Source organism: Ixodes scapularis, unplaced genomic scaffold, assembly GCF_016920785.2.
Source record: "Ixodes scapularis isolate PalLabHiFi unplaced genomic scaffold, ASM1692078v2 ptg001789l_1___fragment_2___debris__unscaffolded, whole genome shotgun sequence".
Classification (NCBI taxonomy): domain Eukaryota; kingdom Metazoa; phylum Arthropoda; class Arachnida; order Ixodida; family Ixodidae; genus Ixodes; species Ixodes scapularis.
The window spans coordinates 74,453-92,471 of record NW_024610191.1 but is presented as its reverse complement, the minus strand read 5'-3'; the positions used below and the strand labels follow the sequence as shown (position 1 = coordinate 92,471).

At 45.9% G+C, this 18,019-nt stretch overlaps 1 protein-coding gene across 1 annotated transcript; it reads right to left on the bottom strand.

Moving 5' to 3' along the window:
• Nucleotides 1–14,590: 14,590 nt before the first annotated feature.
• LOC121834612 lies at nt 14,591–17,575 on the bottom strand. The gene is made up of 3 exons (XM_042288320.1): nt 16,451–17,575; nt 16,188–16,303; nt 14,591–15,614 (listed from the first exon to the last, which is right to left on the bottom strand). The coding sequence occupies exons 1-3, from the start codon at nt 17,573–17,575 to the stop codon at nt 14,591–14,593; spliced, it is 2,265 nt and encodes a 754-aa protein (XP_042144254.1).
• Between the last annotated feature and the right edge of the window lie 444 nt (nt 17,576–18,019).

The following is an 18,019-nucleotide window of genomic DNA, read 5'->3' as shown; positions in this document are numbered from 1 at the left end:
GAAAATGAAGTCGTCGACAGTACATCATAAACTTATCGAGTTGGTTCTTGCCATGCTAAATTCAAATCGGTCTTCTTTTTGAGACGAATAACATCGATACAATCATTGCTATCCTAATGATTAGCTACATGACGATCCTAAATTTATTACCTATTTCAGGAGCTTTTTGGGGTGTTACCGTGCACTCGATTAACCCAGAATCCCTGGCAAAAGAGTTGCTGCTATTGTGACGCTAGTTTTAGGGAAGCGACCACAGTTCGCATGCTACGGTTACCCACATCCGGCATATTACGCGTCCACAGAGGCAGCGAATCATCGTGGCTGAAATCTTTTCGTAAGTTGTCGTAATCTTTAAATGATTGACGTCGTTTACAAGTTTCTCTTATCAGCCATTTTTACGCGAGTTTTATTCTACCAGTACTATCGCATTATTGTTTCTTTGTATTATTCTCAAGTATATTTTTTGTTGGTTTGACTTGGATAGCATTTGCATCAGCACTAAGGAGACTCTACACGCACCTGTGAATTGGTCACCATTGATTCGAGAGCCCCGATTCGGTTCTTATACATTTCTGAGCCATTATTATTTCAACTCAATGTACATAATTTGCAATAACAAAACGTTTGTAGTTGTGTGTGGTGGTATTAGTGTGTGTCGATTGTAGTTTGATAGAACACTTCAAAAGAGTATACGGCTGTATGAGAAAGGGAATTATGAGCAGCTCTGCAACAGTCTGTCCGAATATTTTGTGTCTTTTAATACTAATTTTGAGAGTAGAAGTGTGGACGTAAACTGGTGTCTCTTTAAAGATAAATTATGTGATTTAGTGGAAAAATATATACCTTGTATTGATATAACAACGAAGTCTTCGAATCCATGGTTTAATCGCAGCCTCAAATCGCTACGCAATAAAAAGCAAAGGCTCTTTCGAGTTGCCCGTCGAGCCGGTACGCCCAAATCATGGCAGAGCTATGAGGACTGCGCTAAGATTTACAAAATTGAGTTGAATAGATGTAAAGACATTTTTTATCGTACGACTTTGCCATCATTATTGATTGCCAATCCGCAGCGTTTTTGGAATGTTGTTCGCCCAAAAGACGAGTGTTCGTTACAACTTGTTTCAAATTCAGGGGACCCTGTTCCAGTGAACTTGTGCGCTAATGTGCTGAATGATGTTTTTTTCTAAAGTGTTCTCCCGTTCAGACCTCATTACTGTTTCCCCTCCCGTCTCCAGTATATCGTTCCTAATGGATCCTATTCTTATTGATTACGATGGACTAGTAAACATTATTAAATCCTTAAAAGTTTCTTCGTCATGTGGAATTGACAGCATAAATTCCAAGATTCTCCGTAACACTAATCTAACGTCTAGCCTTTTTTTAACAAAAATCTTTCGTCAATCTCTGGAGACGGGAGTCGTGCCTGAGGACTGGAAGTTTGGGAAGGTCATTCCGGTCCACAAGAGCGGTAGTAGGTCATCACCAGCCAACTATAGACCGATATCTCCTGCATCTCGTCTAAAATAATGGAACACATCATCTTCAAGCATTTGGTTTCATTCCTGGATTCTAACTCTTTCTTCAGTGACGTGCAGCACGGTTTTCGCCGTAATTTTTCTTGTGAAACACAGCTTCTTCATTTGACTAATGACTTGTTCTTGAATCTCGAATCCGGATACCCCACTATCGCTGTATTTCTCGATTTGGCTAAAGCACTTGATAAAGTACCTCATAAACTTCTACTTCTCAAACTTTCCACGCTAAATATTGACGCGCATGTACTAATCTGGATTGAATCATTTCTTTCGCAACGCCGTCCATACGTCTACGCTAACAATGCCTCGTCTCACGTCTCTGCTGTTTCTTCTGGTGTTCCTCAAGGCACCGTGCTTGGACCGCTACTTTTTCTCATTTATATTAACGACCTCCCATTGCGTATCACCTCTGTTATTCGCCTGTTTGCTGACGATTGCGTTGTTTACCGTAAGATTACTACTCAAGATGACCTTCTAATTTTGCAAGCTGACCTTCTCAAAATAACCGACTGGTGCCAGAATTGGAAAATGTCTCTCAATACTAACAAATGTAGGTGCATGCGTTTTTCTAATTCATTAGCAGAAACTAACCCTACGCTACATTTGGATGGGACTATACTCGAATATACAGACCACTATAAATACCTCGGCGTGCATCTTTCACCTAACCTCTCTTGGAATACTCATATTAACAACATTGTACAATCTGCTAATCGAAGTTTAGGCTACATCCGTCGAAATTTTAAATCTGTTCCCAATAACCTTAAGCGCCTCCTGTACGTTACTCTTGTCCGTCCCAAATTAGAATATGCGTCTTCAATTTGGCATCCTCATCAATCAACGCTAACTGATTTAATTGAATCTGTTCAGAGCCGTGCTGCACGCTTCATTTTTTCTGATTATTCCCGTTTTTCGAGTGTCTCGTTATTGAAAGCTCACCTTGACCTTCCGCTATTATCTTCACGTCGTAGGATCTCTCGCCTTTGTCTTCTTCACAAGGTATTTTATACGCCCATCTTTAAACAATCTCTCATAAACCCCCCATCATACATCTCGGCTAGAATTGATCATCCTTGTAAGATCGCCCGCCCACAATGCTTCACCCTCGCACACCAGAAGGCGCTCTTACCATCTGCGATTGTGGACTGGACTGACCTCCCCGAGAACCTCATCGGCATCACCGACAGTGCAAGATTTCGGGACGCCATCACCAACTACTTCATGTAAACCCACTCCCCTCTGTAACGTCACTTGTGGCCCTGAGGGTATTATAAATAAATAAATAAAATATTCGGATATGACTGTAATTGTCGCATTTTTATTTGCCTGGCTAACAAAAGTGTGTCAACCCAACTTTGCTAAGCGATCGGGCGGGCGTCTCGGAGTATATAAAAAAAATTATTTTTATTTATAGAGAATATACACTCTAAGAAAAAAGATGGCCCCTTAAGACTAACGGCAGCATATGAACCCCTGAACTCGCATTTGCACCCCGAAGGGATCTTCTGGTCCGAGCTAGGTACCGTGTGCAAAACCCGCGGACTAACTGTGGTCGGCCGAGACTAACTGAGAGGTGATCGCGAGCAAAAGGAGCAATTAGTCTTCCTCGGACCGAGGAGCATCCGCATCCGAAGATCCTCAAGGCATATTGAGTGCTCGCACGGATCTGATCCCTCGAAGCGAGACGCTGAAATGCAACTGACGCGACAAATGTTTGTGCTCGAAGCTGTGAAGTGCGCGAACGGCCTTTGCGTAACCGCGCTCGGTGTCTTTTCTCCTTGCCATCGATACAGCTTGCACAACTGTGAGAACATTGATGACTCGAAGCTCACTAAGGAGATATATCGTGCACCTCGCATCAAACGTTGAACGCCGACATGTGTGCTTCTGTGCCATTTTGATGCAGACATTGCAACCGAGCTAACCGAAGTCAGCCGTTTGCCTTATCTCGAGTTTCACGCCTCTGCCGCTCCGCTTGTCGAGATGTCGACCATGACCGGCAATCTCGCACCAACCCGCACGGCGCCGATGCCGATCCCGCTTCAGCGGCCATCGTTTCTCTCCCTGGGCCTGCGGCCGCTGCGGCGAACCGCTGTGAAAGGCGCCGTCGGTAATGTGGCGCACCACGATGTAAGTTTATATTCTTTGCGTCTGTTGTTGGCCGCATGTCGCGGTTGTACCGGTGGTACACCATGCAGCACGTCAAAACCCATCCACCTGCGGCGGTGATGTTGCGCCGTCACGCCAGCGGCATCCATTACGGAATAAATATATACACTTGTTTCTTTACCTTGCAATTGTGCTTTTTGGGGGTCCTGCAAGACGTCGGGTATATATTTTCTTTTACTAGTCCATGTGTATGCTCGAGTTCGAGCTATTTGCATGTGAACTGTAGTCATGTAGATGCTGCGTCCTAGGTTTTCCGCTTTTATCTCAGTGAAGTGAGTTGGTGTATGCTTCTATCATTGCAAGGGAATGATGTGGCAAGATCTGTATTGTTGGTAATTTCATGTAGTAATCAGTGCTTCAGGCTGGGGGGTCAAGGGGTCTCGGGGGCCCCCACTGATTTTGACAAGAGTATATGCGAAACTCGTATAAAACAAATGCTTGCAACAAGTTTTCTAAGTGTCTAGAGTCGTCATTTGGACATCAGTTTGAATTGTCTTCACTACTTGTGGCCGCCCGATCGGTCTGTGCTTCGCTCGTCTCCCAGGAAGTGACACATACAACGAGAAGGCAGCGAACAGGTTTATTGTACATCCCAGTTGCCCGTCTTCGAGAGCCGGCAGTCCAGACCCGCCAACCCTAGTTGTTGCCCGTCGTTCAGGGCTCACAGTCAGAGCCCGTGTCCAGTCCTGAGAACCGTCCTTCCCACGCCAGTGTTGCGTAGGCTAGCTGTTCCAGGCAATCACAGTCAGAGTCTCGCTGCGAAACCACTCCGGGATCGTCATAGCCCAGGCCAACATGGCCAGGGCTCGCCGCTTCCGCCAGTCCTGATCCGGACTTGGCTGGCGGAATGCTCCCGGGAATAGCCATGGGCTGCACCAGCCAGAACGGCTCTATCGTTCCTGCCTGGCCCCAGCCTCGTGCAGCACGCTCTTCCTCTTTCCTCGCCGGCTGGCCCCACTCGCACCTCGCTCGGCCGTCCTCTCCTCCCGACGCCCACATACACTAGAATAAAATTTGGAAGTCTGCATGCTACATAACCGTATGCACATTGCAAAGCCTGGTGTAAAAAGGCGACAGGCAACAAAGTGTATTCGTGACTGCCTGGAGCTGAGCCGGTTGGTATGACATGATTCTGAAGGTTTCCAGCTGAACGTAGAAGTAAAAACCAGTTGCTTGCTTTTTACTTCTACGTACAGCTGGAAACCTTCAGAATCGGGAACAAAGTGTATGTGGAAGGATATTTACGCTTCGCACAAGCTTTTTCTAAACAAGAACATTACCAGCCTGCTTTCTGCACGCCGTTACACTTGTTACTAGACTCAGCATTAAATTTGGTTGCTGAAACAAGCAAAACTTTGTGCTACGAAAACCCGCTATTTGAAAACTCGCAGGTTTGGAAGGTTTTGGTTGCGACCACACATGCCGAACGGCATTAGGAGTGCCGGAATAGGTCGACGGGCCTTTCTCTTGAAGACCTCATTGCCCGATTTTCGACGTCACAGCGAAGCGACAATCGGCCCGATTGTTCCTATCGTATTTCCCTATGTGGCTGTCAAAGCGACTCATAATACAACTTGTATAAATATGTTATTTTGCCGAGTAGTCTGCAAAACGAGTTCATTGGACCACTTTCCGAGCCTGCACATATAATTTCATTCGCTTCCCCGCCAACAATATCTGTAAAATTCACTTACTTGATGTGGCGCACTGCAGTAATCCAGTTCTGTTGCTGTGTCGCTTCCCAAGATCTCAGAAAGAAGCCAGGGAAGCGGTGAAGTTTGACGCTTGAGTCACCTTCGCGACTGTGGCCATCTTTCACGCAGCAGTAGCAACGTTTATTTTTTGGAGGAACTCTAGGAGTAGGCGATATGTTACAGGAACTCGATGAGGTCGTAGAGACGTGAAGTTGGGACTTACATTTACGAAAAACGGTTCCAAAAAAAGCTCACGCCGATCCGAAATGCATCGTTCACACGTGGTTTCTGGATGCGCCCGCCCGCAGCCCCCGTGACCTGCACAGGCCTGGCCTACCCAGTTTCTTTATTTTGCAGCCACTAGTGGTGCAACGTGTAGCGCCAAACTGCATTGCAGGTTTCCTATAGTACACTAGAGAGACAAAGGGGGGTGCACCTCTCTGTTGAAACGCCCCTCAACTCTCACGGAAGACTTTAAGCACTCATAGTAGTGTGCGTAGGTGCCCATCGCTGTTCTCAACATGCCTTATCTCTGAAAGATAGAAATGAAGCTTGGTATTATAAGTTTATAATGCTTCTGTCCCTCCTCTGTGACGAACAGACAAAAGCATTACTCTGTCTGTTCATCACTTACTCTACCTCTGTGAACGACCAGCAGACTGGTCGTTCACAGAGGTAGAGTAAGCATTGTCTTCCTGCTGCTTATTTAGCAAGTGTTTCCCAAAGGTGCAAAAGAAGCAGGGGCCATCACAATATAATTCGAATGTTGGACATACATGAAAATATAATTAACTTATAAAAACAAGTAGACCATTTGTTTACCATAGCACACTTATGTAAATATACTGCTTGAGCCCATCCTCATAGTTCTCCATCCAAGGCAGCTACAAATATACTCTGACAAAGATACTAGAAATATTTTCGCTAAGCTATTACGTTGTAAAACTGACGGATACCTAGACAGTGACGTTAAAACAAGGGGGTTCCTGCCCCCCCCCCCCAATTTTTACAATTCTAGAAAGCAATAGAAGGAAATGGGGCAGGGGTGGGCTCGGTGCCCCCTGTTGCGCCCCTCCGCCTCCCACTTCTGCCGTCACTATGCCTAGAGCATGGCCATCCTGTAAACTTCTGCTGGGCCCCAAGGCATGTTGTACAAAAGCAATGAGAAAGCAGGTTGGCTATATGCTTCTGAAAAACATGCAATCTTCGTGAAATCCCATCTGGTCTACATCTCGGAGCTGTCAAGCCCCCCATTAGGAAACCTTGGTCACGGTGATCTTTTCTTCGCCGTCCCACGTCGCTAGCTTGGCGATCTGGATGAACTCGGTACTTTACTTGTTTGCCAAGTTTTCTCCCTCCACCACGGTTCAGAACCACCACTGACGGATCAGGAGCCGCCCATATGGAGATGACCGATGATGCTGGTCGATTCGACTGCGACAATGCAAGGTGTTTGAGGAGCTCTTGGTTTTGGCATGACACTCCTGCCACCATCTTCGTCACGTCCACATTGACCTCGTCTGTTGAGTCAGCTGGTCTGGCATACTTGCCATTGCAGGTCGCAAGTCACGATCTAAAAAAATCTTTGGTCTTAAAGCAGCGTTGACTCACCGTGCCTCTTCTAAGCATTTTTAAGGTATTATTTTTTATAGTTGGCACCACAGCTCCTTTGTCAATAAAAAAGCGCACAAGGATGTCATCGACTTCCTTGTGTCATTGAGGATGACACGTCTGAAATCTAGGCCTGTGTCATTGAGGATGACGCAGGCCTAGATTTCAGTCAGCTAGAATGGTCTTCTTGGCGCAAACAGTCTCGTTGAAGTCTAGATTATGCAGTATCTGAAATATATGGGCTTGTACACGAACTTACAGACCCTGTTCTGATGGGGTTTTTTGCCAAATGCTTTGCAGCATAAAAGCTTGACGTTTTATTATACCATTCTTCATGTAACGATGCTGTCATACAGTTCACTATGTGAAGAATCAATCCCAAACTCCAGATATGACTAGGAGTACAAGTTGGTTGGATGTTTCTTGATGCACAGCCTATATAGGATAAGGCTTCTCAACAGCAGCTTCAGCAGTCAATCCCTCCATTTCGTTGTCAGTGGTTACAAGTTCACGATTTGAAGGAAGAAATACAAGTCAGACAAAACTGACCTTTTCCAGGAAAAGTTCTGTACATGCAACTTTCGACATAGTAACAGGCAGCAGATGCTTGAATGCTTGAATTACACACGAAGGATTGGAGGAAACAAGTGGTCTGATTTTCATCACTAGTGAGAGCAATTGAGATGGCTGACTTCCCCTTTGCAAGTGAGAACATCATTAGTAGACAAGCCTACTCCTAATGGAAGCAATGAATGGAGATTTGTCTACTATGAAATTCATAAATTGGAGATGAAAATAAAACAAAAAGAAGGTATATTATCTGCTGCAAAAGCAAGCAGCGAGATCAAAGACAAGATTTTGTCAATGTCTGCTATTTCATGAACCAAGTGATCGCAAGCTTGAGTTTAATCTGCTAATTATGACTTCTTTTGCTTTTGTAGAAATTGACATCCACTGGCAGACAATTGAGCACTCGAACAAGCTGCAAGGCATCTTTTGTCGTTTGTAAACATGAAACCTCACCAGGATATTGCCTGATCGTAGCCTCATAAAATAGATAGATCACAATCGCCCCAGCGGTCGATAGTGCCTGTCCAGGCAACCATCGGTCAAGAAGCGAGGCTCTTGCTCTCACCGAAGGCAAAAATTGGATCGCTGGAATGCTAGTCAATTGCGGTTGCTCTCTGCAATCTTCCACCCGTAGTTCGTGGAGCCGCCACTGTTTGTTGTCTTTATGCAGAAAAGGTCCACTTGGCCTATGAATGAGACCTCGAGTTGAAGTGTGACGAAATTAAAACATACGTGGAACACGGTGTTTAACATTGATTGAGATTGGCATCGAGCTTGTCTTTGAGACCTTGCATTCTAGTTGAAGTCAATGCTGTTGGTGAGCACCCATTGCTTCATGTTGAGCCACTCTGGAAGTTTCTCAGAAACTGTGTGGGCTAGATCCCACGCATAATGTAGCCGGGAGTGTTTGTACACACTTTTCACCCATCAAAAGCAATGAGGTTCTTAAATCGTGGTAACCCGGCCCTTGACACTGGGTGCCATTGTTAGTTCCATTGGTTCCATCCATGTTGAAAAGCTCATGAGACAAAAGCTTGCTATTTTGTTTCATAAGCCTGGCCCAAGGCTTACTGGATTAATGACTGTGGCAGCTAGGCAAACATTGGCCTAGTCGGGAGGCACTCAGTTGATCGAATGACGTTTGAGCGAACGCCCACGTTTCACTGAATGACACTTTAGCAAATAGTCGGACGCCGCGAAGCGGCGTTTAAATCTGGAGGCGTCCAGTTTGGTTCCCGGACATTTCATAGAACGGCGTTTCATCGAAAAAATGGACGTTTCATCGAACGCTGTTTCATCGAAAGCCGTTTCATCGAATCGCTAACGGCAGTTTCATCGAATGTCTTTTATATATAAAGTGTGAAAGAAGCTCTTTTATGCACGAACCAAGTGCATTTTCTTGTCATTCACCCATTTCATCGTCAGGTTTTTTAATGTCCAAACTTGTAGCTATTGCAATTTATTTTGATGCAAGTAACCCATGAGGATATCTGTACCGATTTTTATGTTTGTTTCGCACATTGTGCTTATCTGTTCACCCCCTGTGTATTACCCGATGGGCCTTGAGGCTATTGTAACAAATAAATAAAAAGTCGCACTCCCGGTAAGAGCTCACTCCAACTCATGGAGGCCAGAAGGCGACTTAGGTTTTGCGCAGGCGCAACAACTTTAGCCATGTGAGCCTCCTAGCCTCTCATTTCTTTCTATTGATACTTTTTTACTGCCCAAAGCTTGCATTAGCTAAAGCTGAGGTGCCATTTATGAAACTACAACGAAACATTGTTCTTTTAGTTCTAAGACTCGATGAAGTCAAAAGTAAGTACGTTACTTCAAATTTTATTTGAAAACTTTTGGGGGTTCATGCGTTCGTGCGACAGCCATTCACCGTTTCCAGTGATGAGCAATTGCTCTCTGAAAGTCCCCCACAGCCCCCCCCCCCCCCCCGCCCCCCCATGCTCCGTCCGTTCACATAAAAAAGGCGGGCCTTCTCATTTCTTGCCGCTATGGCCTTCTTCTGGCGAGGAGGCTCTTGGGTACACAGCATCGCCTCCAGCTTGTCTTCCGTCAATTGATGTTCTGCGACGATACAAGTCAAAAACTTCCAGAACCCTGGATGGGTACCTCCGACCAGCTTCAGGAAGCAGGAATGCCACCCTGGCGTTCGATAAGACGGCATTTGATAAAACGGCGTTCGATGAAACGGCTTCGATGAAACGGTGTTCGACGAAACGGCGTTCGATAAAACGGAATTCGATGAAACGGCTTCAATGAAACGGCGTTTGACGAAACGACGTTCGATGAAATGTCCGGTCCCAGTCCAGTTTACTGATGCTCGTTTTAGCGATTGCTGTACTAGTTCCCTCTCTTAACTTCGCTAAAAAAAATTGGGGCCATTAGCATCCTGTATCATCTTCTTTTGATTTAATAGCCTTAATTGGCAGTAAACCCTTCATGGCGCACGCTCAAGCTAGAGAGGGTATTTATTGTCCTGGAGGGACAGAGGACGGTGACCAAAGTGCGGTCCGTCTGGAAGCCCTTTCCGCCAACTTCAGACAGCGTTTTTCTAAACTGACCCCTGTATTCATAAATCTAGACTTGACCTGAACTTGACTCGAACTTGAATTGCTGCCATATTTTACTTGATGCTAGCTTTTTTCTGAAATCCTCCTGAACTTGAAGAGCTGTCTTGTTGAGAACTATAATCAAACTAAGTTTGCCTCAAGACAGGTCTTCAAGTCCTAAAGGATTTCAGGACTTGAAGAGCTGTCTTAGGTTTTCAGAATTTCAGAAGGCTTCTGAAGGATTTCAGAAGCCCGCTAGCGTCAAGTAGAAAATGGCAGCAAGCTAAGGTCGAGTCAAGTTTAAGTCACGTCACTTCTTTGAATGCAAGGGTGAGACTTCGCTTTGCTTTCTATGAAGTATGCTTCTTTGAGATCAGCCGTTATATTCACGTCGACACATATTTTGTCAACATGTTTCATGGACAACTTTTTATTGAAATATGTTTCATCGCCACTGTGACCCTGATCGTTTCAATCTGGATGAGCATCAAACCATGCGTTCGTGAGCCTGACACATGACCCCAGTCTACGAGCAGTCGTACCGCACTAGCCTAATTTTCTACAGGATGAACCAGTGTTGCCAGGATAAAAAGGCTGACCAACCTTACGCTGTATAAACTCGCACAGCTAATTTGACCTCTTTGACCTTTTCTCCTTTCCTTTAAAATACGACATTCACCCTGAAAGGGGCTTGTCCACTTTGAACTAATTTATTTACATTTTACATATTTACAAAGGCAAAATAAAGCGGAGTCGCTTGACACGATGTCGGGTGCTAACATCGTGGAAGCCGGCCGGTGTCCATCGACTTCCTTTTCCACGCGTTGCTGAGAGCCGCTACAGGATTCCCCCCCTTAGTGAGGTGAGCTCGATGAGATGAGTGATTTTACTGGTGTTACTGGTGTGGTGGCGATGAAGTTCTCGGAAGGTTCTAGATTGTTGTTAGCCAGATGAGCTGGTTTAAGTCGGTCGGGCGAGACGACTTCTTACCGACCGTTCCTAGACAAAGTCATGGTCTTTTCGTGACATTCAGTAACGGAATATGGTCAATCATAAGGACGCTGGAGAGGATATGCTTCACTCTGTCGTTGCACACAAATACATGGTTGCGGTGTTGTAAGTCAGGGCTGACGAAAACTTTGCACGACTGTTTTCCTGGTGGGGTTGGTTGGATGTTCTTCAGAGTCAAGCGTAGTCGGTCAGCGTAATTATCTGTGTCCATACACTGCTGTTTGTTTTCGGTGTGAAAAAATTCTCCGGGAAGTTGAAGGGTCGTGGCATATACTAATTCAGCTGAGCTGCACTGAAGGTCGACTTTGACTGCGGTCCGGGCGCCTAACAGTACCAGTGGAAGAATTTTGGTCCATGGTCCTGTTAAGTCGTGTGCCCGAATCGCGGCTTTCAGTTGTCTATGGAATCGTTCCACTAGGCCATTTGGGGATGTATGGTAGGCTGTCATCCTGATGTGGTTCGTATGGAAGACAGTTTTTGAAACAGAGCGCTTTCAAACTGTGTGTCTGTTGTTGTGGTTCATGGTACTCCGAAATGGCTGACCCATATTGTGATGAACGTGTGAGCCACTGTTTCTGCGGGGATGTTTTTTGTAGCCATTGCTTCTGGCCACCTGGAAAACCGGTCAACGCACGTAAGTAAGTAGCGATGGTCGTGTGACGGTGATAGTAGTACGTCCTACAATGTCCAAGTGGACATTGTTGAACCTCGCATCCGGAAGTTTGAACATCCTACAGGAGTTACAGCGTAGCGGTGGACTTTAGCCCGTTGACATTGTGAGCATGTCCTTGCAAAGTTCCTAATATCTGTGTTCACCATTGGCCACACGAATCGAGATGACACAAGACGCTGCGACTTGCGTATCCCGGGGTGCGGGAGCGAGTCGAGGGCGTTAAAAAGCACCTTGTCGAAAGCGTGTCGGTACGTAGGGCCGAGGATGACCAGCACAGATGTCATAGACAAGTGTTTCTTCAGATTCAGGGAGATTGATTTCGTCCAGGACCAATGACGTGGAAGTAGAGCAAAGCTGTTGAGGCTCCTGATCGTCGTTCTGTGCGGCAGCAAGGCCCTTGAAGTTGATGGGCAATCGGCCCGTGTTGCACTGGTTGACTGCTATTCTTGATAGTGCGTCGGCGACATTGTTGTTCTCTAACTTCTCTCCCCTAATGAATCTGATGTCGCTGGGGTATTCTTATATGTATGCCATCTGACGAACGTCCCTTGCGATGTACGATGAGCTGTTGGATATTAAGGCGTAAGTGAGGGGTTTATGGTCTGTCATGACGGCAAACTGACGTCCTTCAAGAAAATGGTGGAAGTGTTTCACGCCGAGATATCTAGCCAACAGTTTATGCCCAAACATACTGCAACACATTTCGGTTGGAGTCATTTGTTTCGAAAAAGATTAAATCGGTTGCCAGTCGGAGCAGTGAACTGTTGGAGGACCGCTCCTACCACTCCATCAAAGGCATATCTGTCACAAGGGAAATCGGTGCGTTGGTTTTGGGATGGGACAGCAGCACTGCCTTAGCGAGCACTTCCTTTATTGCTTGAAAAGGTTGGATATCTGATTCATTCCACTAGATTGCTGTAAAATTCTTGGGATTGCCAATAAAAAGTTTGTTGAGTTGCATGGATGATCGCTGCACAGTGGGAAATAAATTTCCTGTATAAACTGATCAGCCAAAGGAACTCGCGGAGTTTCCTCGTTGTTTGCGGCTGAGGGATGTCCCTGATGACTTTGACCTTGTCTTCGAGAGGATGAATGCCATGCTTGTCCACTGAATTTCCCCAAAAATTCAGCTCACTGACGCCAAATTCGCACTTGAAGGCATTGAGAGCAATGCAAAGGCGCACTAAAGGGAGTTCCGAGATTGTCTGTTCTTGGTGTTAACTTCTACGGGCTCTAAGCATCCTAAAAATCCAGAAATTATGGTGATTCGACACTTATTTCCCTACTAAAATGTGATTTACGATTGGGACAAGCCCTTCTTGAGCAAACGTTTCGCTCGGGAAGGCTGGCGCATAATCCAGCCGAGCTCGACGTCAGGGTAACAACAGGGCTCGTCAGCCAACCGTAAGCCACCGTTCCAATAGCAGATGACGCTGCATCGTCTGCTAATGCAACAGCGGCTTACGGACAACTGACGAGCACTGTTGTCGCCCTGATCTCGGGCTGGATTACGTGCCACTCTTCCAGAGCGGAAAGTTCTGCTCAAGAGGGGCGTGTCCCGTAAATTACATTTTAGTAGGAAAAAAAGCGTCACTTACACATGTTTTTTTGGGTTTTTAGAATGCTTAGAGCCTGTAGAAGGAGTTATCACCAAGAAGAGACAATCTCAGAAACCTTTTCAGTGCATCTTCAAGACGGCTCCACCCTTCTCACAAGAAGCCGAAGGACATTTTTGTGACGCGTACAGAGAAAAGTACAAACAGAGAAAGAGACATTCATTGCGAAAGTTGATTGACAATTCCAGAAAATAATAAAGAACAGTTTGGCTTTTACAACTTGCAGTTCCAAAATTCAAGGTTTTTCAGGCATCTAGGGTTTGTCGTTTTTGGGGTTTTATATTTTTCAGAAATCAGGGTATAAAATAGGGTGCTATTTTTCAGACTCATAATCGGGGAAGCATCGGGTTTTTTCGGGCCTTATTAAGCAATGGGAAAATATACAAAATTTGTTATTCACATGAAAAAAAGTCAACAAATGTCTACGATATAGCCAAGGTGGTTGAGCACACAGTACCTTTCCACCTTCTGGCCCATTTCGAAGTGAATCTATGCCGAGATGACACCAATCCAAGGTGTTTGTAACCATCAAATGAATGACTGGAAAAACAGATACGAAAGAGATATAGTTTCTTCACAATTTTTTTATAAATTTAGTTGCTGTAAAGACCGACTTTTGGGAAGAAATCGGGTTTGACCCAATTCTCATAACACCTGTTTAGGGTGAAAAAATTAAGTAATATTGGGTTTTACCCGAAAACGAAGAACCATACATATATCAGAGTTCACAATATTTTTACCAGCGGATGTTGCAAAGGTTTTATCAGATTTATATGAAAACGCAGAACTCTACTTGTTGGATATTGATAGTGTGCGATTAGTCTGCCTTTGTATGGCGGCACTGTCTCACCGTAGAGATGAGCAATTTAGCTAATGCAAGACGACTGCTGCAGGTGTTTAACATTCATCACACAGTAGCGATGGCAAAACTGCGTGCTGGTATAATGATCCAAATTGAACATAATGGGTGCAAGTAAAACCCAGATTTCTGGGTTCCAAAGTGAGCTTGTGCTTTAGATGCACCAAGTTGTCGTGCAGATAACAATCAGCCAACAAACTCTTGTAGATACCATGTGTGGACCACACTTCATGTTTATTTCTACTGCCACATGTTTGAAACAGGTTGACCACAACAGCAGCATACAAAAGCTTAAAGCACTTCCCATTTGACAACAACCTCACTACCATTATACAGATCTAGAGCACAGTGGAGCGTCTGATCATCATCAGCGTCCACAAGTTTTAGGTGCCCTGACTTGCCCACACGGTGGCAAAACTTGTGCCTGTCGAAGCCTTCATTGGTTAACAACTCAACCAAAATGAACAGTTTGCCTGATGCAACATACAGGGCTTCAACTCCACAGAACTCTGGTTCAACGTCCTGTGCAGCCTTCACAAGGATATCACCGCACCGGTACTCGCGGTGGTCGATTGCTGCATGCGACACCTGGCGTGCATTCAGTGGCAGCACGTCTTGAACAGAAGGTGGCAGAGCACTCTGGTCAACAGGCTTGCCAGATGGGGCCATGAGCTGAGCATCTAATGACAGCTCCTTGAGCTGGTGACTTTGCATTAGCTGATGTCGTTTGGACAAGGTCAGAGTTATGTTTCGGAAGTTCTTGATCCGTGAGGCGAGGGTTTTAAAATATTGATGTTTGGCTTCAAACCTCATAGACCAAAACTGCTGTAGTGGTCCAACCTCACGAATCATTCTGGCATAATGAATGAGGTAATGAAGCTTGGGAATGATGGCTGTGCTTCCATACCGCTGTGCAAACTCCACAAGAAACGCTTGCACAGTTGTCTCCAAGTAAGGAAGGTACCCGCTGGGCACGACAGGAGCAAAGCTGATGTCAACAATTTCCCAAAACTGGAGGAACAATTCCCAGTCCGCGTCACCTTCTGGAATCAGCTCGGCAAGAATCAAACCCAGGAGTCGCAGAAGGCACCACTTCTCTGATGCAGTTCCCTTCAAGTTTGCTTTGCTTGTTAGAAAGCTTCTGTTCATTGCGACGGGTTTGTTTTTCTTGTCGTTCCACCCATATGCAAAGGAAGCGATGCGGTCCATGTCACTGTACGACAGCACCCCTCCCTCAACTAACGCCTTCAGTATTGGGCGAAGAACGGACTCGAAGCCTCCTTCTAGAATGTCGTGCATGAGGTGGCACAGCCACCTCATGCACGACCACAGCCACACTTCCACCATTTTCTTGAAGGACGTCAGTTTGCCGTCATGACAGACCATAAACCCCTCACTTACGCCTTAATATCCAACAGCTCATCGTACATCGCAAGGGACGTTCGTCAGATGGCATACATATAAGAATACCCCAGCGACATCAGATTCATTAGGGGAGAGAAGTTAGAGAACAACAATGTCGCCGACGCACTATCAAGAATAGCAGTCAACCAGTGCAACACGGGCCGATTGCCCATCAACTTCAAGGGCCTTGCTGCCGCACAGAACGACGATCAGGAGCCTCAACAGCTTTGCTCTACTTCCACGTCATTGGTCCTGGACGAAATCAATCTCCCTGAATCTGAAGAAACACTTGTCTATGACATCTGTGCTGGTCATCCTCGGCCCTACGTACCGACACACTTTCGACAAGGTGCTTTTTAACGCCCTCGACTCGCTCCCGCACCCCGGGATACGCAAGTCGCAGCGTCTTGTGTCATCTCGATTCGTGTGGCCAATGGTGAACACAGATATTAGGAACTTTGCAAGGACATGCTCACAATGTAACTGTCGCGTCACGTCAAAGTATGGCAGCTCCAGCATTGGGGAGCGGTCGTTCACACCATACAGTTTTCTATTTAACTTTGGGTTCACAGCCACAGCTTTCAGATGTTGCTCGTGTGCCTGAGCCGACCGCAGGGTACAGAAATCCTCTGTTGTTATCACTGACAATGTTTCAGATAATGCCATACAAAACCGGCACACCCTGCCCCGACTAAAGCAACATGAGAAGCCCCCAAGGCGATTCATAGACAAGTTGTCACCACATACACAGAATACAAAGACCAGTGCATTCTGTGCTGCTTCTTTGCTCATGAACTTAAGTCCGTATGCTTGTAGTTCATTGAGGTCACTGATCAAGGCGCTCAGGACGTTGTCCAAACCATACTTCTGTACGTCGTCGTACTTCACCAGGAGCACTAGGTATATGAACCGTAGCTGCGACCTGTGTCTTGGATGTAGGTTCAGCAACGTGAAGTACACAGCAAGTAGCTTGTGCATGCCACGCTTCGGTCCCAGGGGATTACAAATCTCCACTTCATCACTGTACAACAAAATGAAAATTGTGTACTGGGCCCCATCTGGGATAAGACTCATGAAGTCTTGGAAAAGGAGCCCATCTGAGAAGCTTCGGTAAACCTCGGGTTCACCATGGCTTGCTTGCGGCGTGATGAGTCGGGCAGCAATGTCAGGATTTTCACACAGCTTTGCAAGAAGCCTTGGAATTGGCACATAGTGGTACCTGTCCCCTTCGGAGCCAAGATCACATGTCCTAGGCTCAACATATGGAGTATGTGCCTTGACATACTGTTCACGGAGATGCTTGCTTTGAATGCCTTCGAAAAGCTCTGGCACGAATGAACACCTGAGAAGTGAGAGCACATCAGGAGGCAGGGCTGACAGATCAACCTTGGCTGCGATCTCATCAGCGAAGCCCCTCATGACATGCTCAAAGACGATTTGCAGGTCGCTGAAGACTTTCTCTGCCACTGTGTGAGCCAGCTTGTGGTTCTCAGTGATGTTAAAGAAGAAGTTCCAGATCGCTGTTCTGGCTTCTGCCAAGAAATCCACGAAGTCTTTTTCTTCGGAGGACGCTTCTTCTGGCTCCGCAGTTGCTTCAGCGTCGGCGTTAGCGCCGTTGTCTCCGAGGTCTTGAGCGTCTCCATCCCTCGTTTTGGTGCTTAGGTTGCTTCCAGTGTCAAGCAGGACGTCCCTGTGGCACCGGTAGAGATGGGATCTGTATGATGCAAACTTCGTGTAGCTACTTGTGCACCCACCGATTCCACAGAAGATTGTGAAGTTAGCATCACCGCCATGCACGATCCCAATATGATTCACCACTTTCGTGAATTGTTCAGAAAAGTACGGACACCTGGGGCAGTACCTTACTGCCATTTTTCACAGAGACCAAGCAAGAAAGGGCAGCTTGCAAACACCATAACACTAGTTTGACCAGTGGGCTCAGCAGTACAATACAGCACCTAGAGCAGCGGCCATAGCTTTATTTTCTTTATTTCATGATGATGATAGCTTTATTTTATTACGAACGGATCAGCTGAACATACAAAGCACACACAAAAAATTATAACATCCACACCGCTGGATGCTTTATTTTCAATTTTGAAAAATGACAGTGGATTTTGTGGATGTATGTGCGGAGTTACAGTGATTCGGTCGCTAAGTGACTCGGGTGTTAAATATTTAAACTGTCCTACATTGACTCGGGTGTTAAATATTTAAACTGTACTACAACGAACAAAGAAATAAATGCCGTGAATTCGCAGGAACATAAATCTATAAATCCAATTGTCCCATGGGGGGGGGGGGGGCCAAACGGAC

Coding starts and splice junctions, on each gene's coding strand:
- LOC121834612 (XM_042288320.1), bottom strand. CDS start 17,575: ATGGCAGTAAGGTACTGCCCCAGGTGTCCGTACTTTTCTGAACAATTC. Junction 16,304..16,450: donor CACTGGTCTTTGTATTCTGT/GTATGTGGTGAC, acceptor CGGTCGGCTCAG/GCACACGAGCAACATCTGAA. Junction 15,615..16,187: donor TACTTTGACGTGACGCGACA/GTTACATTGTGA, acceptor GTCGTGCATGAG/GTGGCTGTGCCACCTCATGC.